This window comes from Trematomus bernacchii, unplaced genomic scaffold (assembly GCF_902827165.1).
Source record: "Trematomus bernacchii unplaced genomic scaffold, fTreBer1.1, whole genome shotgun sequence".
NCBI classification, from domain to species: Eukaryota; Metazoa; Chordata; class Actinopteri; order Perciformes; family Nototheniidae; genus Trematomus; species Trematomus bernacchii.
The window spans coordinates 17,086,643-17,110,016 of NW_022987689.1; the positions used below are offsets into that span (position 1 = coordinate 17,086,643).

The 23,374-nt window shown below is 38.4% G+C and overlaps 2 protein-coding genes across 4 annotated transcripts; one reads left to right on the forward strand and one right to left on the reverse strand.

The window, feature by feature from the left end:
• The first annotated feature begins 804 nt into the window (after positions 1-804).
• Positions 805-10,815, forward strand: LOC117488698. Of its 2 annotated transcripts, none has more exons than XM_034137736.1 (11): positions 805-1,853; positions 2,247-2,359; positions 3,126-3,171; positions 3,785-4,271; positions 4,777-4,849; positions 5,045-5,120; positions 6,850-7,003; positions 7,111-7,171; positions 7,277-7,407; positions 8,060-8,149; positions 10,458-10,815. In XM_034137736.1, the coding sequence occupies exons 1-11, from the start codon at positions 1,756-1,758 to the stop codon at positions 10,476-10,478; spliced, it is 1,350 nt and encodes a 449-aa protein (XP_033993627.1). In that variant the 5' UTR covers positions 805-1,755; the 3' UTR covers positions 10,479-10,815. The 2 variants fall into 2 exon arrangements, with proteins under 2 accessions (XP_033993627.1, XP_033993626.1); XM_034137735.1 differs by having other exon boundaries at positions 806-1,853; positions 3,081-3,171.
• znf644a (zinc finger protein 644a) lies at positions 10,673-22,926 on the reverse strand. Of its 2 annotated transcripts, none has more exons than XM_034137733.1 (6): positions 22,815-22,926; positions 17,661-20,169; positions 16,588-17,163; positions 15,774-15,899; positions 13,139-13,241; positions 10,673-11,825 (listed from the first exon to the last, which is right to left on the reverse strand). In XM_034137733.1, the coding sequence occupies exons 2-6, from the start codon at positions 20,164-20,166 to the stop codon at positions 11,630-11,632; spliced, it is 3,507 nt and encodes a 1,168-aa protein (XP_033993624.1). In that variant the 5' UTR covers positions 20,167-20,169; positions 22,815-22,926; the 3' UTR covers positions 10,673-11,629. The 2 variants fall into 2 exon arrangements, with proteins under 2 accessions (XP_033993624.1, XP_033993625.1); XM_034137734.1 differs by having other exon boundaries at positions 22,876-22,912.
• Between the last annotated feature and the right edge of the window lie 448 nt (positions 22,927-23,374).

Genomic DNA, 23,374 nt, shown 5'->3' on the forward strand with positions numbered 1-23,374 from the left:
ATTAACAAGCCTCTGTCTCAGGCATTATTGCAAAGCAGCAATTAATCATCTTATTAGTAACACTTCTGTTTGATGGTAGTTCCTTTATTTCCTGTCAACAAAATAAGACATTTTGCTCATTTCCTCTTTTGGCTTTGTTGGCTAAATTCGGCCGCTGATCGTTTTTTAAACTGCCCAAAATGAGAAAAAAATTATATATATATATATAGAAAAGGGCCCGAAATTCTCTTGGCACTTCAACCAATATTTTACTGATAGTTACATCTTAATATTAGATGTACACATTTACATACCCATATTAATTGTCATCTTTGGAGAGGGCACTAGATCAGAAACCAATATATGGCCATTTCTGCCAAGTCTGCACTTAAGCTGTGCACTATATTACAGTTTAAAAGTATATACATAATTTAAAGATACAGAATACTTTTTGTAATATGAAGGCACAGCAATTACATGTAAAACTTTAAACTGTTAAGTGTTGCAAAGTTATTTTGATAGAAAATGAATTAATTTGGCGGGGTTCCTGGTCTATAAAACTGATTTTCTTGCAATGTAACTGGTTGAAATTACAGTTTTTACTATAGTTTGGACCAAGACTCCTTATATTTTTTCTGTATGGACCATGATCAAAAAGTTTGCCCTCCCTGCTTTAGGGGCTCCATACAAAGGCCCCTAAGCCAACATTCACAGAGAATAGAATGTTCCCAACCATACAATGAACATTAAGGTTTAGAAATGTGAGCATATCAGTCCACGTGATGCGTTTCCAGGTCACTGATAGTAGCGGTAGGGTAGGCTTAACCCACATAATCCATAATCTGTTTCACCTGGTGTCTAATGTTAACATGATAAAGATAGATAATTCATGTGTTCATCCATCCATATGATCCTACAGAAGATATGTCAAATTAAGACTCCCTCCTGCCCATACATGGGTCGGCTTTTACTGGAGACCTGATGATCTTCTGCAAACCTGTAACATTAGTTAGTGAGTGAGTCGTGGTGAGGAGGAAACAATAACTTGACTGTTTCTGTTGTGATCTTGTCATTTGTTTTACAGGTTTCAACATAGGGTTTTTTCTTTTTATAGTAACTTTAAACACTTAACCATATGAGCTTGTATGATGTCAGCATAAGATCTGTAATGGCTTTCAACATTTTGTCAGTTTTAGCAAAACTATGATTTATGCTAAAGCCCCTAAGTCTGTGGTAATTTAGTTCACAACAAATGCATATAGCAATATACAGAATGCAAGACAGATAATTATTAATGTTTTACTGAAGTAGTACTTATTTACAAGCATTTATTTTTTATTGGACACACTTAATCTGGGTCCTTATTCAGGAACAAGGAAAGCCTCAGAATTAGGATTTACTACGTGTCAACTGGTTTAATGCTTCTTATTTAAAATATATCGTTTGCTAAGCTTTATTACCTAAAGTTGAAATCCTTTCTTCTGGAGGAACCACTATGTCTATAATTTCCTTAACTTCATTAGGCCTATGCAGCCAATAACTTTATTATAACAGTTTTAGTGACTACAAAACATAATGAACATGAACAAATCCATTTGGAGGTCTATATGATTCCCCTCTTAATGGTATTTGGAAAACAATTGTAATGTACAGAAGAATCTCCTCTTGCAGTATGCTGCCATCTGTCGGCAGGTGAATGTTTACCTGCTGTTTGTAGGTGAACTAGCTTCACTTCTCACTCATTCTAATTCATTTACTTTCCCACAAAACAACCACATGATGAACCGACAGAGTAAAACTCCACCAAACCTTTCAGCTAAAGGTGCTAAAGCAGCAGCTCCAGCCTTCAAACAGCAGCCGCAGCAGCCTGGAAGGTAACTTTAGCCCAGTGCTTCACTACACTAAACGTTAGCTTAGCAACGCTAATATATCTGAGAAAGTGTTCCGGTTAACAATGGCGTGCAATGTTGCTGGTTTGAATAGTTGGGAAACTGAGGTTGCATGCAATTATTATTAACCGCTACTTCGTATATTTTTTAGCAATAAACTGATATGTGTGTAGCTATGTGGCTAAAGCTAACAACACAACATGCTAAGCCAGTTTAGTTTGCTAGCCTAACTTGTTGAAGTTAGCACAGATAAAACACCATTCTGCATTTACCTTGCAAAATGCAGGTTTTGTGACGTATTATTTTACTGTTTTATTTACTTAGTCTTTAGTTTTGTGCTAATTGTTCACGTTGTCATCTGTTTTCTGTGATAAATAGAATACCCCAGGAGTTCAAAGAAGCTATGCTTCACATCCCAGTGAAGCCAGCAGTCAACTCACAGCCGACATTTGCTACGGCTGCTAACGCAAAACCAGCAAAGAAACGTCCAGGTAACTTCAATGAACACACTTAGAAACAGGCACACAAGACGAGTTTAATTACTTGGAGTTTACATAAAAACGAACTATTTAGTATATCATGCTGCTGTATTTTGTTTACTGATATAACCATTCACTGATTTGATTCCTTACTTTATGATTATTTTTGCAGACAGTAAATCATCAAGTGAATGTTTATTTTTATTTTTTTAAATATATGTTTTGAATGTTATCACAGGGCATGAGGGACATTGGAGAGTGACATGCAACAAAGTTTCCCACTTGCACTTTAATCCCTAGGCCACTACATTGCCCCAGTCTGTATTTTATCTTTAGTCAGAGTGATTGTATTTGAGAGATAATACAGTGCAGCGCTTTAAAAAACACTCTGCACGTATACTGCTAAAGCATGTCATAATTTTGGTTCTAAAAAGATATCAAGGGAAACCAGTCAGCTGTAGGAAAAGCTATTTCTGGGTTCCTTTTTCCATTTTCATATTTGGGGATTACTGTGTTCTTTTGTACCTGTTATAAACAAACAACTTCACAATACTTTATTCACATTTTTATTTTAACAAATATGTACCCTCTAACAAATATTGTGCTTCCTGCGATTGGAATATTACACTACTCTAGATGGCAATTATGATAACATGTTGCTTAATTGTGCAGGCCTAACCCAGTCTGTCAAAAATAAATGATGATCATTGTTATTCATATTTATATCATACAGCGCACACCTCTGTTGATAAATGGAAGTCTTCGTTTCAACCATTAGGAGATGAAAATGACTCTATGGACGAAAGCAATGAAGGTTCACGAAGGTAAGCAGCCAGTGATTTCTACTGTAAACTGACAAAGTGTCAGGTAGAAAGTGATGTTTCCTGTAGCCACAATCCAGGACATCAAACATGTCAACCTTTGACTTTTTCTTGTTGTGACTTAATTGTTGAAACGTGGAACAGTTTCACTTAATGCGCACAACCTCCTATTCGTTTTTTCTCATTCTAGAAAAAGTAATTTTATTTAATTGTTTTCCCCCAACAGCACATAACGTTTTTTTAACACATTCATAGTGTATGTAAACATTAAGTGGTTAATAGTATCATGTCCTTACAGAAGATATAGTGCTGCAACTGACCATTATTTATATTATTCATTAATCGGTCCATTACTTTCTAGAATAAATGTTTGGTTTTAAATGTCAGTAAATATATGTCTATCTCAGTTTCTCAAAGTCCAGGGTGATGTCTTCAAATGTGTTGTTTTGTCATTCCAAAACCCAAAGGTTTTCACAAAGCAATGTATGCTGGAAACAGCATACATTTAAGGATTCATCACTTTCGATAACTATCCAACCATAGCAAATCTAATATGATCTAGCTAATAGTAAATTGCATTCAACAAACACACTAACCCTTCTTTGTTCTCCCCCAGGGCTGAGATTTATGATCCTTACGATCCCGTCTCGTCAGACTCTGAGCACGAGATGCTACAAGCCCAAAACCGTAACCAGTCACCCCCGGATCAGGACAACCAACTGGAACATCAGCATTTGTCTCCAGGTCAAGACTGCCAGAAAAAACGCCGCTTTGCCTCAACCTTCATTGAGTCAGTGGGCATCGACATGCAGGACTTGAGCCCTGAAACTGGACCCAGCGAGGGTCGAGATCTCAGTCCAGATCATAGACCACCAGATCATAGACTACCTGACCATAGACTGCCTGAACGACAGGCTTATAGCCCCAGCACTGAATCACATGACATTTCAGGTTATGACTCCATGAGAAGACATCTGGACCACAGAGTGGACAGCCCTGACCGGTTCATTCACGACTCCTCCACCCAACACTTTCCTCCATCCTATGGAGAACAGCGGACCAACGGGGAGGAGACGATCACAGTCCCAGAATACATGAGAGAGGTATCAATAATAAAACTCAACAACCTGCAATGTTTGTTTTCTGAAGGTTGATATTTGTGCAGTTTGTGTTCTGTGGCTTTAGGCCCATCTACTTTTGTCACGCAATAAACATTGTCCCAGTAATAATTGCAAGAAATTATATAATTGTCAGTGTTTTATGGCACTAATGTAATGATTATATAATTACCCATTCAAGAGCAATTCACTTTTTATTATTATTATCATTTATTTATACACTGGAATTGGAATGTGACAGAAAATATTCTAAATAAATAAACAAAGTGCATTGTAACAACTTACTTGCTATAAATGATATACAACAATATCACTGCTTTTATAATTTGGCTTAAACTGAAGATGTTCCAACATTGTAGTTGTGGACAATAAATCATTATTGTGTCGGGTCCAGTTGTAGACTTAAACAGCATACATGATCTGTTTGATGTGCTTTTCTATTATTTTGCATGATACTGGTACCCATAACAGCTCATTCTCTCCTGTGTAGATGACCAAAGTTAGATTATCCCCCCCCAGGCTACAGAGGGACTATCCACTTCCGTTGGAATCCAGGGGAACAGGTACATTTGTCATATGACCCACCATTTTAAGTAAATGTAGGAGAAGTCAATACAGGCGAACCACTAATTAAATTGCATGAATCAGCTTATGGAGTGTTTTGTTTGGAAACCTATTTGAATAAGAAAAACAGTACTTCATTATCGTGTTGTGTACATGTATTTCCTCTGTAACTTCATAATTATTCTGTTTCTAAGGTTCTACTGGATTGGACCCCGTTCCACCTTCATCTGATGTGCCAAGAATCAGGAAGTTGAGAATGATAATGGACACGTAAGAACTAAGGATACTGATGCACGATTGTTTAAATATGCTACACGTAGAGTATTTACATCACACTCACTGGCAACAGCAGCAACAAGAAATCACATGGTTATATATTTTTCAATTTGTTTTATATTGTCATCTGCCATAGTTTGGCTAAAATAGTGCACAAATGTCAACCAACGTCAAAATATGGCAGTGCAGCGTCAGCTTTTGCTGTATTAGGAGTAACATAAGAGGAGGAAATGCACACAACTTCATTCCTACACTGATAGGCTAGTTGTTTGTGGCTGTCATCAGCTAAAGTTAGGGCTGGGCAATATATAAAAATATACACAACTACATATATACACGACTTTCTCTAGGTATGATGTTTTAAATGAATAGCGCAAACATCTAGTACAAATTGTCTTTTTCCCATGGCTGTCTCTCCCTCTCAGAGGCCCAATCCCAAACCGCCCCCTACACCCTACCCCTACACACTACCCCTCCGTTTGCGAGTTCACGCGGAGGGTCCGCCACATTAAGTGCTGTTCCAAACCAACAAGTGTGGAGCGGTGTGGAGGGGGAGTGGGCTATCAAGCCCTCAAACAGCGAGTCTGCAGCGGTGCTGACTGGAGACCGGTCTCTACCTGACCGGTTTCAACGCTGTGTGTGTCCGTCAGGAAACACGCTGTTTACAAGTAGTTCCAGCAAACATCCACTGATAAATTGCGACGTTAACAACCTCATGATAACCTCATATTTGTTTAACTTAGGATCATATACCTGTGTTTAGTCTAGAAAAAGGTAAATGTGTGCATTTTATTATAAAGTTGTGTATATTTACAGATTGTTGCAAAAACTAAGAAGCTTATAAAAATCAGGTTTAAAACTAAAAGAGCTTTACAAAAAAGCAACACAATTAAAGATGTTTGGAGTTTTATTTTAGTTCTTAATTTAAATTTTTGGTCTAAGAGATGCTGATTTGAAACCGTTGTTACATAAAGTTACGGCATTTCCTGTTTCTGCCGGAGAGAGGGGAGTTTGTCCCAAAGCTTGCCGCTGTATTTACTCCCTCCATCTGACAGGAGGGAGCCTCATGTGTCACTCCACGGAGTTCACTCCGTCACGGAGGGGGAGTGTGTAGGGGTAGGGTGTAGGGCGTGGTTTGGGATTGGGCCATAGACACACAAAAAACACTCATCATAGCCTAAAAGTATGATGGTATTTTTTAGGTCATTTATCCAAGCCCTAGCTAAAAATTCAATGTAATTGCCCAAAAAGCTCCTTGAATAGCTAAGTGTATTGTATCTAAAAATGTGTCACATTTGTTATAGGGTATAAACACTGGGTAAATGACCAAGTTGACAGAATATTACCATTGTGCACACTTTTAATTCCAATTGCTTTAAAACTTTGTGACTTTTTGCTTTGGTACTTTGAATGTTAGCCACTGTAGTTGCAAAGCTTTATCCTAAACTGCCACTGAGCATGACTTATTATGATGCGAGAGCTGCGTTGAACTGATTTACGACTGACAGTTCTGTAGGGACAATCTCTTTGATTGTTTTGGAAACAGCTTTAAAACCTGATATGGAGGTTTTAACATGTGACTTAAATGTTAGAATGTTTTGGTTGTTAGTCTGGTATACATGGTTGTCACTTTAAGCTTGTATAAGATTATATACATGTTTATTTTGTGCTGTTAAAGGTCTGTTTTTTAGCAATACTAAATGCCATTATATTGTTCTTTTAGTATCCCCTGTGACATCTCCTGTGACCTTTGTGACGTTGAGTTTATCAATGGCTTGGAGCTGGAGGATCACTTGGAGAGCAAGAGTCATTGGGACATCCTGGAGTACATCCAGCAGCACAATAACTATGAGGATGTGACTATAGCCTTCATACAGGTAAATAATACATAGTATGGCTAAATACATCCTATTGCCTCTACCAAATGTTGGTGCATATCATTATTTTGTCTTCTTGGTGATGGAAGGTTTTTTTATGTCTGTAGGAAGTCATGCTGCATAAAAGCCATCAGTGCACCCGAACCATAGAGAGTAGTGCACTGCAAGGTAAATCTCTTCCAAACAACTTCGAACGACACACGATCTCTTATCAAAGTATTTTCTATTCCAGACAATTCAAGTCTAAATACAATCCGTTCTTTGTTTTGTCAGCTCTGCAGGAAAACGACCACATGACAAAGATTGAAATGTTCCACTGTGCAGCTTGCAGCGTCTTCCTATCCACAGCTGCTTCCTCAGTGCACGCTCACATCACCTCTCAGGAGCACCTCGTCAACACCAAGGTAGCACTGCTGTACGGTAGCACTGCTGTACGGTAGCACTGCTGTACGGTAGCACTGCTGTACAGTAGCACTGCTGTACAGTAGCACTGCTGTGTAGCACTGCTGTACGGTAGCACTGCTGTACGGTAGCACTGCTGTACAGTAGCACTGCACATCTCTTATAATTTTCTAATCATAAATCTATCGATTAGATTTATGATTAGAAAATTATAAAAGTAGGGTAGACATGTGGAGATTATCCGGCTGAACAAAACGTGATCCGTCTCTTAAATGTGTGTCAACCGCAGACCTTATTTCGAGCTATTTTCCAAAATCCTATGGAGAAATTGCAATGCATTTTTGTCGAAGGAACCGGAAGAAGTTTACTTCCAGGTTTTAGGACGCGTCACTGCAGTTCTCTATAGGCAGTGTATTTTAGGCATCATCAGGAAAGAATTTAAACTTTGGAGAATATTTATTCTGGCATACCATGGGACATGATACAACTAGGACTACACTATGCTCGAAAGTTATTATGGGCTTTTTAGCCAATGATGCTAACGATAAACTGCCTACCCCAGCTTTGACAATTAGTTTTGTCTTAAATCTCTTTTTCTTTAGTCAAGTTTAAGTGATGATTATAATTCTGATCGGATTTCTTTTTTTACTGAAGGATTTTCAGGTGGAGCGGGGACTTTCCTGCCTTGACAAAGCAGAATCCATTATGAAGAAGCTGAAACATCAGTTTGAACACTTCCTGGAGGTATTTTGCAAGAAACAACATTTCAAAACTATTCAAACTCAGCCAATGGCATCATGGAGAAATGTGTGAAACAATCTTAGCTAGCTATCATGCTAACAATATCGCTATGTTTAACATCATTTGAGATTTTCAATGTGGTATTATGTTGGCACAAGCAATATATTCATATTGACCAAGTCAGTAATCTGCTATTGAGTCCAAAAGAAACCGGTTATCAACTGGCTCTGTTTACTAATGCAAATAACAAGCTATTCTAAAGAGAGGTTTACAGCCTGTGGTCAGTCAGATGCTATATTACCTGATCAGATGATCTATTTTATACCAGCCATGTAAAAGATGCATTGCAACAAAAGAACACTTTTCGTTGTAAAATGATACCATAATAACTTGGTTCTGAAAAAAATGTAAGTTATTATGTAGCTGATCCTTGTGTGGGTAAAGGTACATCTGAGGCCTGGACTGTACGGATTTTCGCTTAGCCGGCTAACTTCAGGGAAAACTCTGGGTTTCCGGTCCTACGACGCTGGTTCTCTTTTTAGCGGGCTAGATCGCCATGGTAACTTATGCTAAACGGCTAGCCTGGTCCGGAGCAGGTTAGGTTCCAGGATAAGAGATCAACTCAGTGAAAGCACCGCCTGCTGACCAATCAGAGCTCAGTGTGCGGAGTTTAAAGCGATCAAGTCATATTACAGGATAAAGGAAATACAGTTTAGACTGCCGTTGCAGGAAAGACGGCCGGCAAATATCAACTGACTGTGAACGTGAAAATTAATAGAATATCCCCTCCTATCTTCAGAGCAATCTGACTATTATAACATTAGCGTTAAGAAAGCTTACTTAAATATCTGCCACAACATAAGTAACCGGATCAGAGTAACATTAAGTACAGTCCGCGGCACTGTGAGTGCAGACGTTGATGTGTCCCATTATCATTCATATCACATCATAATGTATCATATATTTCCTTATCTGGTTAATGTACGCATTCAAACACTTTTTCTTTTACCAGCTGTATTCATCTTGCAGGTGCAACTATGTGGCTTTTATCCTGGATAAAGTGTTTAAAGGTGGGGTAGGTAATTTTGGAGAAACCAGCTTGAGTGCGCTAGAATTTGAAAATACACAGCTGGAACAAATCTGCCACTTCCTTACAGAGCCCCTCCTCCAACACACACGAACGCGCACATGACCAATGAGGGCACGAGATAAGTTTGTGCACAGATGGAAGGCTGACAGGCAGGTAGGCCATCCAGTTATTTTAGCCGGGCCGGCTAAAATGATTGGTCGTGCTTTTTACAGTATTACGGCTTCCACAGATGACATTTTTTTATGGATTTTTTGTCAAAGCACTTAAGATATTCATTGCTATCGGGATGTTAAGAGCATTCCATGGAATATAACAAAAAGTGTATCTCGAGCCGGTTTCTCAAACTTACCTACCCTACCTTTAAGTCATGGATGTTTGAAGTTTAACGTCTTCATATTTGTCTAATTATAGTTGACTTTTCATTCACAAAGTATGACGCGCTGCGCTGTGCTGTGCTGTCAGTACGCTTGTCCATGTTTGTGATTGGTCGAATGCTCCAAATACCACCCCTTTCATGTGAATGCGCACCTAACCAGATAGGGCAAAGCTGGCTTGAGTTAACGAGTTGATAACCAGCGTCGTAGGACAGTTTAGCAAGAGCGCGTTTGTTTTGGATTAGGTAAGCCGGGTAACTCAAACATATCCAGGTTAGGTTGAACCGGCTTCGTAGTACAGGCCTCAGGTGTTAGAGCTATTGTTTCTTTAAATATACAACCTACTGTAGAAAGTAAAAATAGTAGCACATTACAACAGGTTAAAAAAACACTGTGCATGTAAGATAAGGTGAGATTGCGCTTCTTTTTTTATTTATGTCGATATGGCATTAAAATATATAAGGGACAGTAAACCAAATCTTTCGTGTTATAGTGTGTTATAATGTAAGATGTGTAAAACATGTTTTACACATCTTACATTATAACACCAATAAATAGTACCAACTAAGGCTACTAATAAAGCTGCTGATACCAATATCTTAAATGGGATTTTTTAAGTATCCTTTGCTCCTCCTTACTGGTGCAAGAAGTACATACATATTTTTGTTATCTAAAAGTAGCAATACAAAATTGTAAAAAGTACCAGTAAAAGTCTTGAATTCAAAATCTAACAAGTACCAAAAGTAAAAGTACTTGTTACGCTTAATGCCCCATTTCCGGATCACACATTTTTTTTTATGAAATTGTGTCGACAACAGCTCGTAAAGTTGCCATTTTTTTTTCCCAGGGTGGCAGCCCATTTGAATGATGCGAACCAATGGAAGTCTCCAAAAGACAGCTGATGAAGAACCCTGGAGTTAAACCACCATCACCACCCGTAAATGAAGCATTTGAGTGGTATATTGCAGTCATTCAGGATTTGTCTGAATAAAGAGTCTCATCTTGTATCAAGGTTTGTTCACACCATATGGATTTGCTTGTCCCTTTGTCACACATTGTCTGTCACATTTGGTTATTGTTATCTACATCTAATGTGCATCACCATTTGAGCCTTTCAAGAGGACAAAGTGTGTAGTATTATTCATTTACAGATTTAATGTTTCTTTATATTTTATGTGAAGAAAAATAAATATTGAAAAAGACAACTTGTTTCTTGTTTTCTTTTATTTAGAACAACACAAATGTTTTAAGCATTGTATCTGAGTGATATAGTACATTTAAAATTAAATTATTTTCAAAACAGTATATTCAAACATTAAATATAGGTGACATGTATGAAGGGCGTCGTCAGCACCGGCTGTGCTTGAAGTCTTTTTTTTTCTTAACCACCTTCAGTTTTAATTTTGTATTTGTAATAAAAACAATGCAGTTAACTGAAATACTATTTTTTTTAAAACCACTTTCTATGCATTACAAGTTTGTAGACATTTTCTTTTTGTTCTTGTAGAGTAGCTCATCTTTCCACTCGGGATTCGTGGAAATGTGAGCTTTCAGATGCCGTCATTTTCAGTGGGAATATTCATCTCACTCACTCTGTGGCCTGGAAACAGAGACTGTGGGCTTGGACATGTTGCAATACAACAAACATGATTTTAAGCATCTTTTAAAGAGTGACATTGATACAGAAGAGAGGTGCTCCCAAATTTGGACAAAAACGGAAACCATGAAAAATCTGAGGTAAAGGTTGTCTTGGATTCCACACTACATTACTGCATAAAACAAAATAGTGTGTCCGTTTGGAAGTGTATTTCCAAAAAATGAACCATGTAAAAACAACAAAAGGTAACAATATCCAAATAATAAAAAAAAAATCTTCTGTCCAAACATGTACAATATCTCTCCATCATTGACCAATGATTTACTTTTAGCCAGTATTTCGACTAAAAGAGAAAAGAAAAGTGAAAACATCCAATGTACATACACATAGTCTAGTGAAATCTAAAAAGGTCCCCGTTGGCTTCATGAGGCGGCGTGTGTGGCTGTCAGAGAGCTGTCTTGGTCAGTCTTGAAAGTTGAGGGGTCCCTGGGCAGCGAGGTGACCTCCACCATGCCCAGCCCAGTGTGAGGGACACTAGTGTTCATAATGTGTCTCTGTAAGTGTTTAATCCAGTCCTCCTGCACCGACAAGGGACCCTGGAAGACGAGGTCACAGAACCTGCATAGATCAAACATTGATAAAAAGATCATTAGATATTACACAGCTTAGATGAACACTGAATTCTGATTGGTCCTTCTGGAAATTCTGCGGTCAAATCTTTCTCGATAGTAGACCGCTGATAAGGATCGCAGAATGTTGCTAGGAATAGCAGACTGCTCTGTTCAAGGGACCATGTGCCACAGAAAGATGTCCAGACAATTTTACGCCGGTAAACACATTAGTTTCCTGTTTTTGAATATTTCTTTTTATATTTGTTTTTTATCCATATTGGCTAAACTGTCACCAGTCCAAAAAGAAGAAAAAAGGAACAATAAAAATGGGACTTTGATAGTTACAGAAAACCTCGACCAGTACTGCCGTTATTTCAAGTTGCATTGCTGTCACCACAGTTCCAGCCGTTGCTTCACAGAAGAATTACTATTTTTTCTTAGCTGAAGCAATACAATAATCTAATACGATTACACACACATACATTCTTCACAATAATTGTTTTAGAACTCAAGGTCTCCCATTATACTATTTTTAGGCATATATTATGAGTCTCAGATATATAAAAATATATAAAAAACATGTCTATGATGTGTTTTGCTCAAAATACCAAACAGATCATGCATTTTAGACATCCCTCATATCCCTCTGTTTCAGCCCTGTTAGAGAACTGCTGATTCGAGGAGGGAGAGCTAATGCCTGCTCAGAATTCTACAGAGATACAGCTAAATGCTCCCGTGATTAAACACCATCATGTTCCAAACCACATCAAGGATTATTTCTGAAACGGTATGGAGCTCAAATGCTTTTGTTCTTGCGGGTTTACCACAAGGTGAGTTCATTTTTTTATTTCCTGCTTTTTTACACATACTGGCCGTTTCTCAATGTCCAGTATAGCTGCTGCAGAGCCACTATTTCAAGTATACTACGTCATCGAGTGGCGCCGAATGCTGGGCATTTAACATGCATTCAAACAGTCCTTCTGCGCCACTCTATGACGTAGTATACTTGAAATAGTGGCTCTGCAGCAGGCTTACTCCACATTGAGAAATGGCCACAGTCTCCAGTACAGGTTAGCTCTGAGTGTTAGCGATGCTTGCTAATGTAAACAAAGACCATATTACGTCACACAAATGTATGTATAAAAGACATCAAAAAGTGCATTTTGCATGATAGGTCCCCTTTAAAGAAAATGGCTGGCAACAGAAGCAAACAGACCACAAACATATTTTGACAGCGCAACCCACTGTTGGATTGCAAACATGACGATGTACGCTATTAAAACATAATATCCAATATTATAAACTATATACAAAAATTACCTGCAGGTGAGTCTGTACATTTCCTCTGGAGTTTGTGGTAAGGGCAGTAGCTTCTTCTTTGAGCCAGGCCTTGAGCGGTACCTCCTTGCTTTACAGTCAAATGCTGGGAGACAGAACAAACTTTATTAATTATCAGCACTAGCCTTGCAAATTCAACACCCAGATTGGATGTGTGGACATCATTAGCTCTATCTTTATTCATCATTAATATTCTGGCTCTGTGTCTCAACAGTATTGGCCAATCCAGTGTCGCTAGGACCAAAAGCCTAACATATAAGTGTAATTATCTGTGCCTGCAGGAAAAGTAGGCCCTGAAGGCTTTCTGCCTCAAAAAGGTTGTTCCTCCAATGCAGACCTGGGCATCGTACGGCCCCCGGGCCACATACGGCCCTTTGGTTGACTCTGACCGGCCCGTGTAAGGCTAATTGGAAATTACAAAATAAACATATTTTCTAACTTTACCTCATGCATGGACTAAAGCTGCATTGCTTTTATTTTGAAGTTGTTTTTTATTCACGTGCATAATGACGCAATACGTATATCAAGACGTGCACATTATTGGATCCTTGTCACAAGACGACTTTAGCCCTCAAAAAAATGTCCGCTAAAAAAAGAAAGGTAGATGCTGAATGCAGGGTTTTCAAACAAAAATTGGACTGCTAAGTATTTATTTACTGAAGTCGGAGGTAAAACCGTGTGTTTAGTTTGCGGGGAGCAGATCGCCGTGTTTAAGGAGTACAATGTGAGTCGACATTACGAGACGAAACACGCGGAGAAATATAAAAACTTGACTGACGCTGAAAGGGCGCGGACATCGGAAGCTTTGCTAGCTAAGCTGCAAAAGCAGCAAGGCTTTTTTACCAAGCTTCACACATCCAGTGATGCAGCAACCATGACCAGCTTTGTGATATCCCACAAAATTGCTAAAAACAGTAAGCCGTTCTCGGAGGGGGAGTTTGTCAAAGAGTGCTTGGTGGACTCTGCAGCACTAATATGCCCTGAAAAAAAAGCCGCATTTGAGCAAGTCCCGCTGTCCAGGCGAACCGTGACTAGAAGGATCGAGGACATTGCGGGGAATCTGGAGCTTCAGCTGCAACGTGAAGTGGCAAGTTACGACTTTTTCTCCTTGGCTTTGGACGAGAGCTGTGATGTCCGCGACACAGCCCAGTTACTCGTATTCGTCCGCGGGATAACACCGGACTTCAAGATTACGGAGGAGCTGGCAGCAATGCGGTCGATGAAAGGGACGACGACAGGGAGCGATCTGTTCACGGAGGTAAACGAGTGCATGGACACGCATACATATGTGAACAAACATTTTCAATTATGAAGTTTACGAAATCCAGGTATAGATCCTCTCTCACTGATGATCATCTGTCAGCTGTGCTTCGCATCTCCACCTCAGACATTCAACCTGACTTTGATGCACTCGTTAAAGCCCAGCAGAGACTAGATTTCTCTCACTGAACAAGAAAAGAGAACTTAAAAACACCAAATGAGGTGGTTAGACTACAAATGTTGGCATGTAAAGGCACCAACTAGCAGTGAACTGGGACACTTTCTTTGGAAGCCTTTTTCTCAAAATCACAGTTCAGTGATGTTTAGTGACAGTTCAATATGATGTATCTTGCTTAATATTTGGAGTACAAAGACAATATTGTGATGTCTTTAGAATGCTAAGAACTTCTTTCCAACAGTAAATGAAACTCAAAATGTGTTTGAGTGAATGTGACTGAAAATGTTCACTAATATGAGTCACAAATGGTGAAAAACGTTCATTTTGTTTACCATTGTTTTGGGAAATTTGATTTAATAAATGACATTTTTTTGTAAGGCAACCTCACTTTTTCATTGCTTAACTATAACATATACTCTTACCAGCTTGTCAAAACAATGCTATTTACTGCTTTTTATAAAGAAATACAATTAATATTATGCAGAATTGAGTTCAGCCTTTTGGCCCGGCCCTCCACAATATTTTCAGTTTCTCATGTGGCCCCATGGAAAAAATAATTGCCCACCCCTGCTCCAATGGATGCACCCATGAAGCTCCACAATTAAAATCGTTGCAATATTTTACTTGCTGATGCCATTCTGGATCTTTATCTTGGAGAGGACACACATAACCACCGGTACACTCATTACAACTATGATGTGGTCCTCACAATCTCTTGTGGTATCCGGCACTACAGACAGTTTTGGCTTCATCTGCTGAGAGTTTGAGTTATCTGTCTGAGATGTCAACTGACATAACAATACAGTGAAGGTGAATAGCTTTCATTTGTCAGGTTACATTGAACACATTTCTGCCAGTGGATCCTTGCTCTTTCACTGATTGACATTTGGTGTTACAGTAAAAAGAAGACTGCTAGCTAGACAATATGGTTAGAAACACTGAATGTTTTGACATTTTAGAAAATAGTTTTAAGAGGAAGGATTAGGTTTAAATGATAGAAATGATGTGCTTTGCTGAGAAAAAGTTAATGTTAGCATAACTGTTTGTTTAAGTAAAATCTCAACAAGTTATCATTAAAAAAGTTGATCTAATGTAGCATTCTACGATCTCAAATAACTTGTGCTCTAAAAATGGCTGTTCATTATGTCTTCAACTTAATCTGTTGCTGATGGCACTTACCGGTTCCGTCAAGTACGGCATTCCTTTTTCGTTTTGCATATGCCCGCAGGTGATTAGACAAGCTAACACCACTGTGGAAAGTTGCATTGCAATGGACACACATCTTCCTATTGAATTCACCTTTCTCTGTAAAAAGACAAAAAATACAAAGACAAACAAATAAGTTGAAGTATAACATGGTCATGCTGATTTGTTAGTGGTATTGAATTGTAGGATTTAATAACAAAAGGTCCTTCCATTTCTTTTTGTGGCAAGGTTATGAATCTAAATCCAATCATGTAAGGTTCATAAAATGTATAAAAGCTGTCCTATCCTATTGTTAAAAACCCTGCATGCATAATTACTGCTATTAAAGTTTTGATACAGAAATAATGAGATTATTTTGCATTATTATATGCAAAATGCTCCTCAGTTTTGGCCACAAAATCAGAAGGATTTTTGGCAATGTCATTTTAAGCCTTTTTGCTGATGACACCACACTTTAACAACGCTTTCAATCTGATGTTTGTTTCTCATATATTTGCATTAAACAACTGCAAACTTCATTTGAAATGGGTCAATTTGCATTTGGTTTGCCTCTAACAAGCCATCAAAAGCTAAGACAGGATTTTTTTTCCAATAGCTTATTTCTCTTAAATGTACAAGTGAGGTTATACTTTTAATTAATTGAAATTAATTGATATTATCATATCAGAGATATTGATCATGAATATATAAATAGGATTACAGGATTATAGACAATTCTAAATTAATCAAAAGACATCAATGCCCCAGTATATAACCTACTGGTTAGTAATTTAAGGAAGTTACTAACCGCATATTGAATTTGGCAGTGAAGATGCAACTCTTGATCCTGGACAGTGCTCACTGTTTGAAGAAAGTAACATGTTTCTTGCCATCTGAAGGGACCCCTTTATTTTGCCGTCCTCCTGACACTTCCTCTTCTTCAGAATTCCTATCAAAGCAGTTGTGCCGGAGAGTGAATTTTTAACATCCAACTTAGTCTCTGGTTGCCCTTGTTCCGATCCTATTCCCGCCAAAGAAAACGGGGACATCAACGGTGTGGAATCAGTGCAAACGCCGGGGCATCCAATGGGCGGTGGCGTGAAACGGTCAAAACTGGAAAGCTTTGGGGAAGCACCGTATTGGAAATGGTTCCTTTTCTTTCCCACAATTTGGAGGGCCCGCTGGAACTCCTTCTTGTCCCGCATCAACTCGCGGAGTAAACATAACGGGGATTTGTTCTTTGTTGCAAAGCTTTTACCAAGCTTTTTGAGGTGGCCTCTTATGTGGTTGGACTGACCAGTCCTGTTATCAAATGAGTCCCCACATAAAGGACAGGAGTGAATGCTCTTCACAGTCTCAGATTCAGACTCCTGTTGCTGTAACGCTGAAAAAAGATAAAAGAAAAATCAGAAACATAAACATTTTGCAATAAAATTACAAAAAGAAACAGTTTCCAACGTAAAATAGAAAACCAAAGTTTAAACCTAGTTTAAAACTGAGGTTTTACTTTGGTTGGCCAGTGTATTGATTCTATCAGTTGCGAGAACTGAAATCTTGGACGTGCCAAGGTGGCTTAAAGGTTTTCCAATGGGGGAACACAACCAGGCTGATAAAAAACAGTTTTTTTCCAGAATAGGTCAAACCAAAGAAGACTGCCAAATAATGTCTCTAATAATCTTTAATTTCAATGAAAAACCAAAGTGTGCACGACTATGCTTACAACGATGCATACTACTCTGTAAGGTTGTTCCACGAATTCGCAAGATTGACCTAAGTAATAATCGTACTAGTGTTATATAATAACAAATAGCACCAATGGCCAAAGTCCCAAACATATAAGCAAAGTTTAAATAGAAGAACATGCAATAAGTGCATAGTTACCTTTTTTCAGTCTCTGGTATGCTGACATCTTCCGTCGAATTCTTGGCCTCCTGTCGTGAGTAACTACTTGCTCAGGAGGAACCACATGGCGTGCATTGTAGCTCAGTCCAACCCTATGAAGATGCCCTCGGACATGATTGGACAATCCAACGCCCGACTCAAAGATTGCAGGACAGTATGGACAGTTCTTCCGTTCCGAATCCAACTCTGACAAATCCTCTGTGAAGTCTTCACACAGAGGTATTTGGTTGGAGTCTATGGTTTCTTGAAATACTTCTGTTTCAATGCATTCTTCTTTGATTTCAGGGTCAGTCTGCTCTTGCTCTTCAGTTTTTATTTTTTCAAACAGCCTTTTAGACGCCTGCAGAGCACCCCTCATTGACATTCTTCTGCTATAGGTATAAATTATGTTTTGCTTTTCTTTCTTTATACCACTGTCAAAAAAGTCAGTATCGGCATCTGAATCGGTAAAGTGGAAAATGTCTTTTTTGTCATAGTCTGACAGTTCTTCTTCTTCTTCTTCTTCTTCTTCTTCTTCTTCTTCTTCTTCTTCTTCTTCTTCTTCTTCTTGGTTTATATTCTGTGGAGTTGGCAGAGTTTTTGGTAAGATGAAGCATGAGTCTTGGTCAGAGGTGTTGCGATATGGGGTGGACATCTTCCTTTTAGACGGTGACTTTCTGAGTGTTGACTGATCTCTTTCTGCTGAACTATGACCATTTGGGGATAAAGCTGCATCTTCAACTTTGACTGTCAAGGATCCAGGCAATTGATCAGAGACATCTTTGTCACATTTGGAATCCAGAACCGATGTGCTGCGATTATTGCTTTCCCTCTTCGGTTCTGCAATCTTTTTTCCATTTCTTTGTCGGGACAGGAGAACATTAATGGATTTGTCGAGCTTTGATTCCGTTAGTTGAGACTTGAGACCTCTCTTGATCTTGCTATTTTGGAATAAGTCGGAAATATCATTGGACTCAGTCGGTGAACAAGCTCTTTTAGACGAGATCTGTTTTTTTATAGAGATTTTAGATGTAAACTCTGCATCTTCTACAGGAGATTTACTATTAGGTGTGTGCTCCTCCGTCAATTTTTGTGCATTTTCTTCTCTTAAATGTTCTGCTTCGTATTCCTCAAAGGTTTGTTGATGACGTCGCAGAAGGTGATTCCTAAAAACATTTTTGCTAAAAGCTCTATAAGAACAAATGTTACAGGAGTAGATTTCAGAGTCTTCGTTCTGGATCTGATTTCTTACAGTAATAACAGTATGCTGCATAATGTTATGTCTCCTAAGATCAGTCTCACTCATAGTCCTGAAGCTACATTTGTCACATCTAAACTTTCTCTTGTCCTTCTCGTGTGTTTTGGCATGTTGAACAAACTTGTTTGGGCAGTTTGTACCAAATGGGCACTGAGGGCAGAAAAGATTCTTTTTATCCTCTTTCTTCTTATCATTCATGCGTTTGATCTCCTTAGCGAGTCTTGCCGTTTTCTCCTTGTGCTTGGACATGTGCTCAATAAGCAAACCACTTTGTTTGAAGGACAGTCCACATTCTCGGCATATAAAAAGCTTTGGCGAAATATTCGGCGCGTCAACGTGAGACTTCATGTGACAATGTAAATGATGTTCTTTCTTGAATACAAGCTTACATTTTGAGCACGGGTAGCATAATGGCTTTTCCTCAGAATGAGAATTTATGGTAAGTCTTCCCTTCAATGGTAAAAGCCCATGACCTATACTGTTCTCATTGGAATTTCTGGCAGGTGGATTGTAAAGAATCTCCTTGATGGCCTTGACTGTTCCATTAGGATACTTTGTAACTTTACCTGATGGAGATGACTCTGACTGGGGAAGGTTCCTTGACTTTCTGAATTTTCTGAATGGAATGGAATCTACGTGGTCTTCAGCATCAGACAATTCCTCAGGTGACTTGTGGCTCAGATTGGGGTAAAGGTCCTCTGAGGGATCCACCATGACAACCATGTCCATTTTCCGTCTCCTTGTCTTTTGGCTGTTGGAAGGAGGGTCTTCATCTTTATGCTCCTCACCAGGGGAATCCCCATGGTTCTCCCACAGAAACTGCATGAACTCTTTGTGAGGGTCCCAATGAAGGTCACTGGCATTACTAAAATCATCCAATGAGTTCTCCGGAGAGTCTTCATCAAAACCCCAAATTCCTGCAGTGTCAATTTCCTGCACTGTTTGTAATGGGGTGATGCTCTTTGTCTCCTCCTTCTCTATAGAGATGCTGTTGAGTTCATGGGCTTCTGTAGCCTGGTGTGAAGGTGGTCCATTTCCCAGGCCAACCGGAGACAGCATATCTGTGTTCGACAAAACATCTAGGACGCTGTTTTGTTTCGAAGAAGGCTTGCCGAAAGAATTGGTGCACGATGCGGATTCTTGGGCCATTCTCACTGGTTCTTGCAAGAGTGTGAGGGCGTTGATTTCAAGATCTGCATCTTTGTCGTCTTCATCAACACCGGTCCGACATGACATTTCAGCTGCCATGACCTGAAAAAATAAAAGTAAAGCCTTCTTAGATATTCCTTAACCAAAAGTAACTACAAAATCCAGTTATCACTGTAGCTTCTCAAAGGTTACATAAAAACCTTTACCACCTTTGGTGGCTTCTCTGTCCCTGCACAATAACAAATAACTGATCTTAGTAGGGTTGTTGCCTTTTAATCTTTTGTCCGTATTCTGAAGTTAAAAATGTTCCTCTGTAATGTCCTTGGGAGATTTTGACTTGATAGCTTCAACCTATTAAAATGTGTGGTGAGGTATTGTGCATTTGTATGAATGTATGGTGTTAGTGGGCATTGAGAACAAAAAAACACAGACAGCTCTGTGTAAAACCAGCCTTTTGGGGGGTATGAGTAGTTTAGTACCGGTAAACAATAAAATACAAGGAAGTCCAGTTCGAAAAAAATATTAATGCGTTTAATGGCTTATCAAATGCCAAAAGCCTGTAAATAGTTTGTAGTACTCACAGAGAAGATTTTACAACTCTTGACATTTTAGAAACCATGTTGTATATTTCATAGGGATTTGGAGTCAACAGTAAGGGTTCGTGCTAGCAAGAAATCAAATAGAAATGTGGGCTTGCACCCTGCATTGGTAGAGGGACAGGCTCCATTCAAACTAATAAAAATGCTCTAGTTAATGCGAACATGAAACGACGATAGGCGCGTTTTGTTCACTGGAAAGTGAATGTGTTCACAGTAAGTCTCGAAAATAAACTAAAGCTAAGCTTAACTAATCTAGCAATGCTGGGCTGCTGCGTGAAAATGTGGTATATAGTTCTGGTAATTTTTTGGGCCTAAATAGATGACCAATTTAAAATGTGTTTTACACCAGCCCAGCTCTACACAGTTTAATAGTACAAAAAAAAATGTGTATATTTATTCAAACAGTTTTTGTCATCATTACTATCTGACAAAGAATGCAAACATTACGTGAAAAAGGGATGTTAATTATTTCTGGAATAAGGTATATTTTTCATAATAAAGCATTAACCGATCACGTTGTACCAAATTGACATAACCAATGGTTTTCCCGGGGGGAAATCAAATTCATGAGCATTTAGCTTAAAGTTAAGAGCTTGAGCTAAGCTGTTGAAAACTTTTATTGAACCATTGACGCAACGTTTGCTAATTTGTTTTAATGTAAACGATTAAAAGGAGAACATTTAGCAATTTCTTGTTGTTTATTTGTCCCTCCCTGGTGTGTAAAAGCCTTTAACCTTGATCATTATGAACCTGAAATATTAAAATGTATTTTTACATTTATTTTGTAATTAAACAAAAGTGCCCAATTAAAAAGGGTTTGCTTTGGTCATTGTTTCACCACATCGCATGGGCTAACGTTAACAAATAGCAGTCGTCATGTAGTTTATATTGCACTTTAGCGCAAGCAGACACTCACTGGAGAGGAAGTAATCCGGATTTAGTATAAGGGAAAAACAAATAGTCTATAGATTGTTGGAGTAATTTTTTTTCTCGAGTGTAATGAGCATCGCAGCCACTAGAAACTGCTAGAATGGCAACAAAAAGTTGTTGTTTGTGTTTAAGTTTAAAAACGAAAATGGGGAAGAAATGGTTAGATAGGGAGAGACGATTAGTTTCATTTTTATTTTATTTTGCAACTATTTAAAAATAGTAATCCCAGCTAGCTGTTTTTTGTGTAGCCTATTGTGATAGTAAACCTTAGATTAAAGAAATTGTAAGGTTTTTTTTCACTGTTCACATTTTAGCATCCATTACATTACATGTCACATGTCATCCAAGAGATAAAGCAGATAATGGCAGATTTGTCAAAATGTAACAGTCATAAACTGTAGCTCTTAATACAATCGTAAATCAGTGATGGTTAAGATGTTTAATCATCTAGCTAAGATTATAATAAGACATTTAAAACTTTTAGAATGCTGAGGTGAACAACAGTGAGATTTATGTTTCAAGTTCAATATTGAAATGCTTTATAAAGCTGCAATAGGTCGTTTTTGAATTGATTAGAATGAGTCTGTTTGATGTAAAAAGTAAACCATTCAGTTATTTACATTGTCATCAGAGTTAGATTATTTACTCAACCAGCAATCATTGACTACAATATAAATATATCTAATTAAAATATACTTGACACTTGCTCTGATGATTAATCGTTGCCATTTATAATGCTACAAGGTCGCGGTAGTGAGAGGTCTTGCATTTGAAGGGCAATAAAAGTGTCATACCAAGTGAATGCTCCTGTGTGAGATTTGTTTCTAACATATAAACAGCAGCACTGAAAATGCAAAGAGATGGACCTCGGAAATGGCTTATAATAAGCGGTTGTGGATATTGTACAGAGCTAAAACTTTCAACACAGTAGTTCAGTTATATGCCAACCTACAATAGTTGGAGTATGTTTCCAATGCTATCTTAATACAGGGCTAATTGTATCATTTATACCAAGTCCCATAAGGGTATCGTTGCATTTATTTGACGTTTATATCACGCTGTGTTGTTGGATGCTGCTTGTGGGAGCTGCAGACCATTCCATTAAGGCTGTTCCACACCAAAACCTATTCTTCAAGCTAAACTATAGCTATTGACAACCGTTTCACGCTATTTACGCAACAGACATTAATAACATGATGAAAAACAAACAAACGTTACCTCCGAGCGGTGCAGATGCAGACAGGGCGCAATTTAAACGATGCATTGAATAATTTCTTACTTTCGTCTTCCATCTATTTCACAGTCGCCATTTTCCGTGGTGGTCTGGTGTGGGACAGATCATTTCTTTTGTAAGGGTAACCATACATACAGTTGTCTCCACAGTAACAAAACAAATACATGCTTCACATATTGCGTTAGTAGTGGAACTATTTTATAAAATAGCAATGGTAAGAAAGTTATGCAAGTTATGGTCTTGTATATTTTCGTCACGTAATGTTACGAGTCGGCGCCATGTCCCCCCGAAAGATTTGTAATGGTTCAGTCCAGATAGGAGGAATAAAAAACCTGAGTTAATGACCATCTCCTTTGAGTATCAGATTTTTTTGTAGGTGACGGCGGTGTAATCGTCGTTGTAATTGATAAAATGAATTGAAATCTCAGTTATTAATCGTTTTTTGTTTTTTTTAAAGAACATATTTTTGTTTTGCTATGTGAACTTGTCCTTCACACACAGACAATACTTGTTTGCCAACACAGGAGAGATGGTACACTATCCC

Excerpts from the sequence above, each read along its gene's own strand:
- LOC117488698 (XM_034137735.1), top strand. The coding sequence starts at position 1,756 with ATGATGAACCGACAGAGTAAAACTCCACCAAACCTTTCAGCTAAAGGT. Across the intron at positions 4,850-5,044 it reads GTTGGAATCCAGGGGAACAG|GTTCTACTGGATTGGACCCC; the intron begins GTACATTTGTCA and ends TCTGTTTCTAAG. Across the intron at positions 7,004-7,110 it reads TGACTATAGCCTTCATACAG|GAAGTCATGCTGCATAAAAG; the intron begins GTAAATAATACA and ends TTATGTCTGTAG.
- znf644a (XM_034137733.1), bottom strand. The coding sequence starts at position 20,166 with ATGGCAGCTGAAATGTCATGTCGGACCGGTGTTGATGAAGACGACAAA. Across the intron at positions 17,164-17,660 it reads ATACCAGAGACTGAAAAAAG|CGTTACAGCAACAGGAGTCT; the intron begins GTAACTATGCAC and ends ATCTTTTTTCAG. Across the intron at positions 15,900-16,587 it reads ACTGCCAAATTCAATATGCG|AGAAAGGTGAATTCAATAGG; the intron begins GTTAGTAACTTC and ends GTCTTTTTACAG.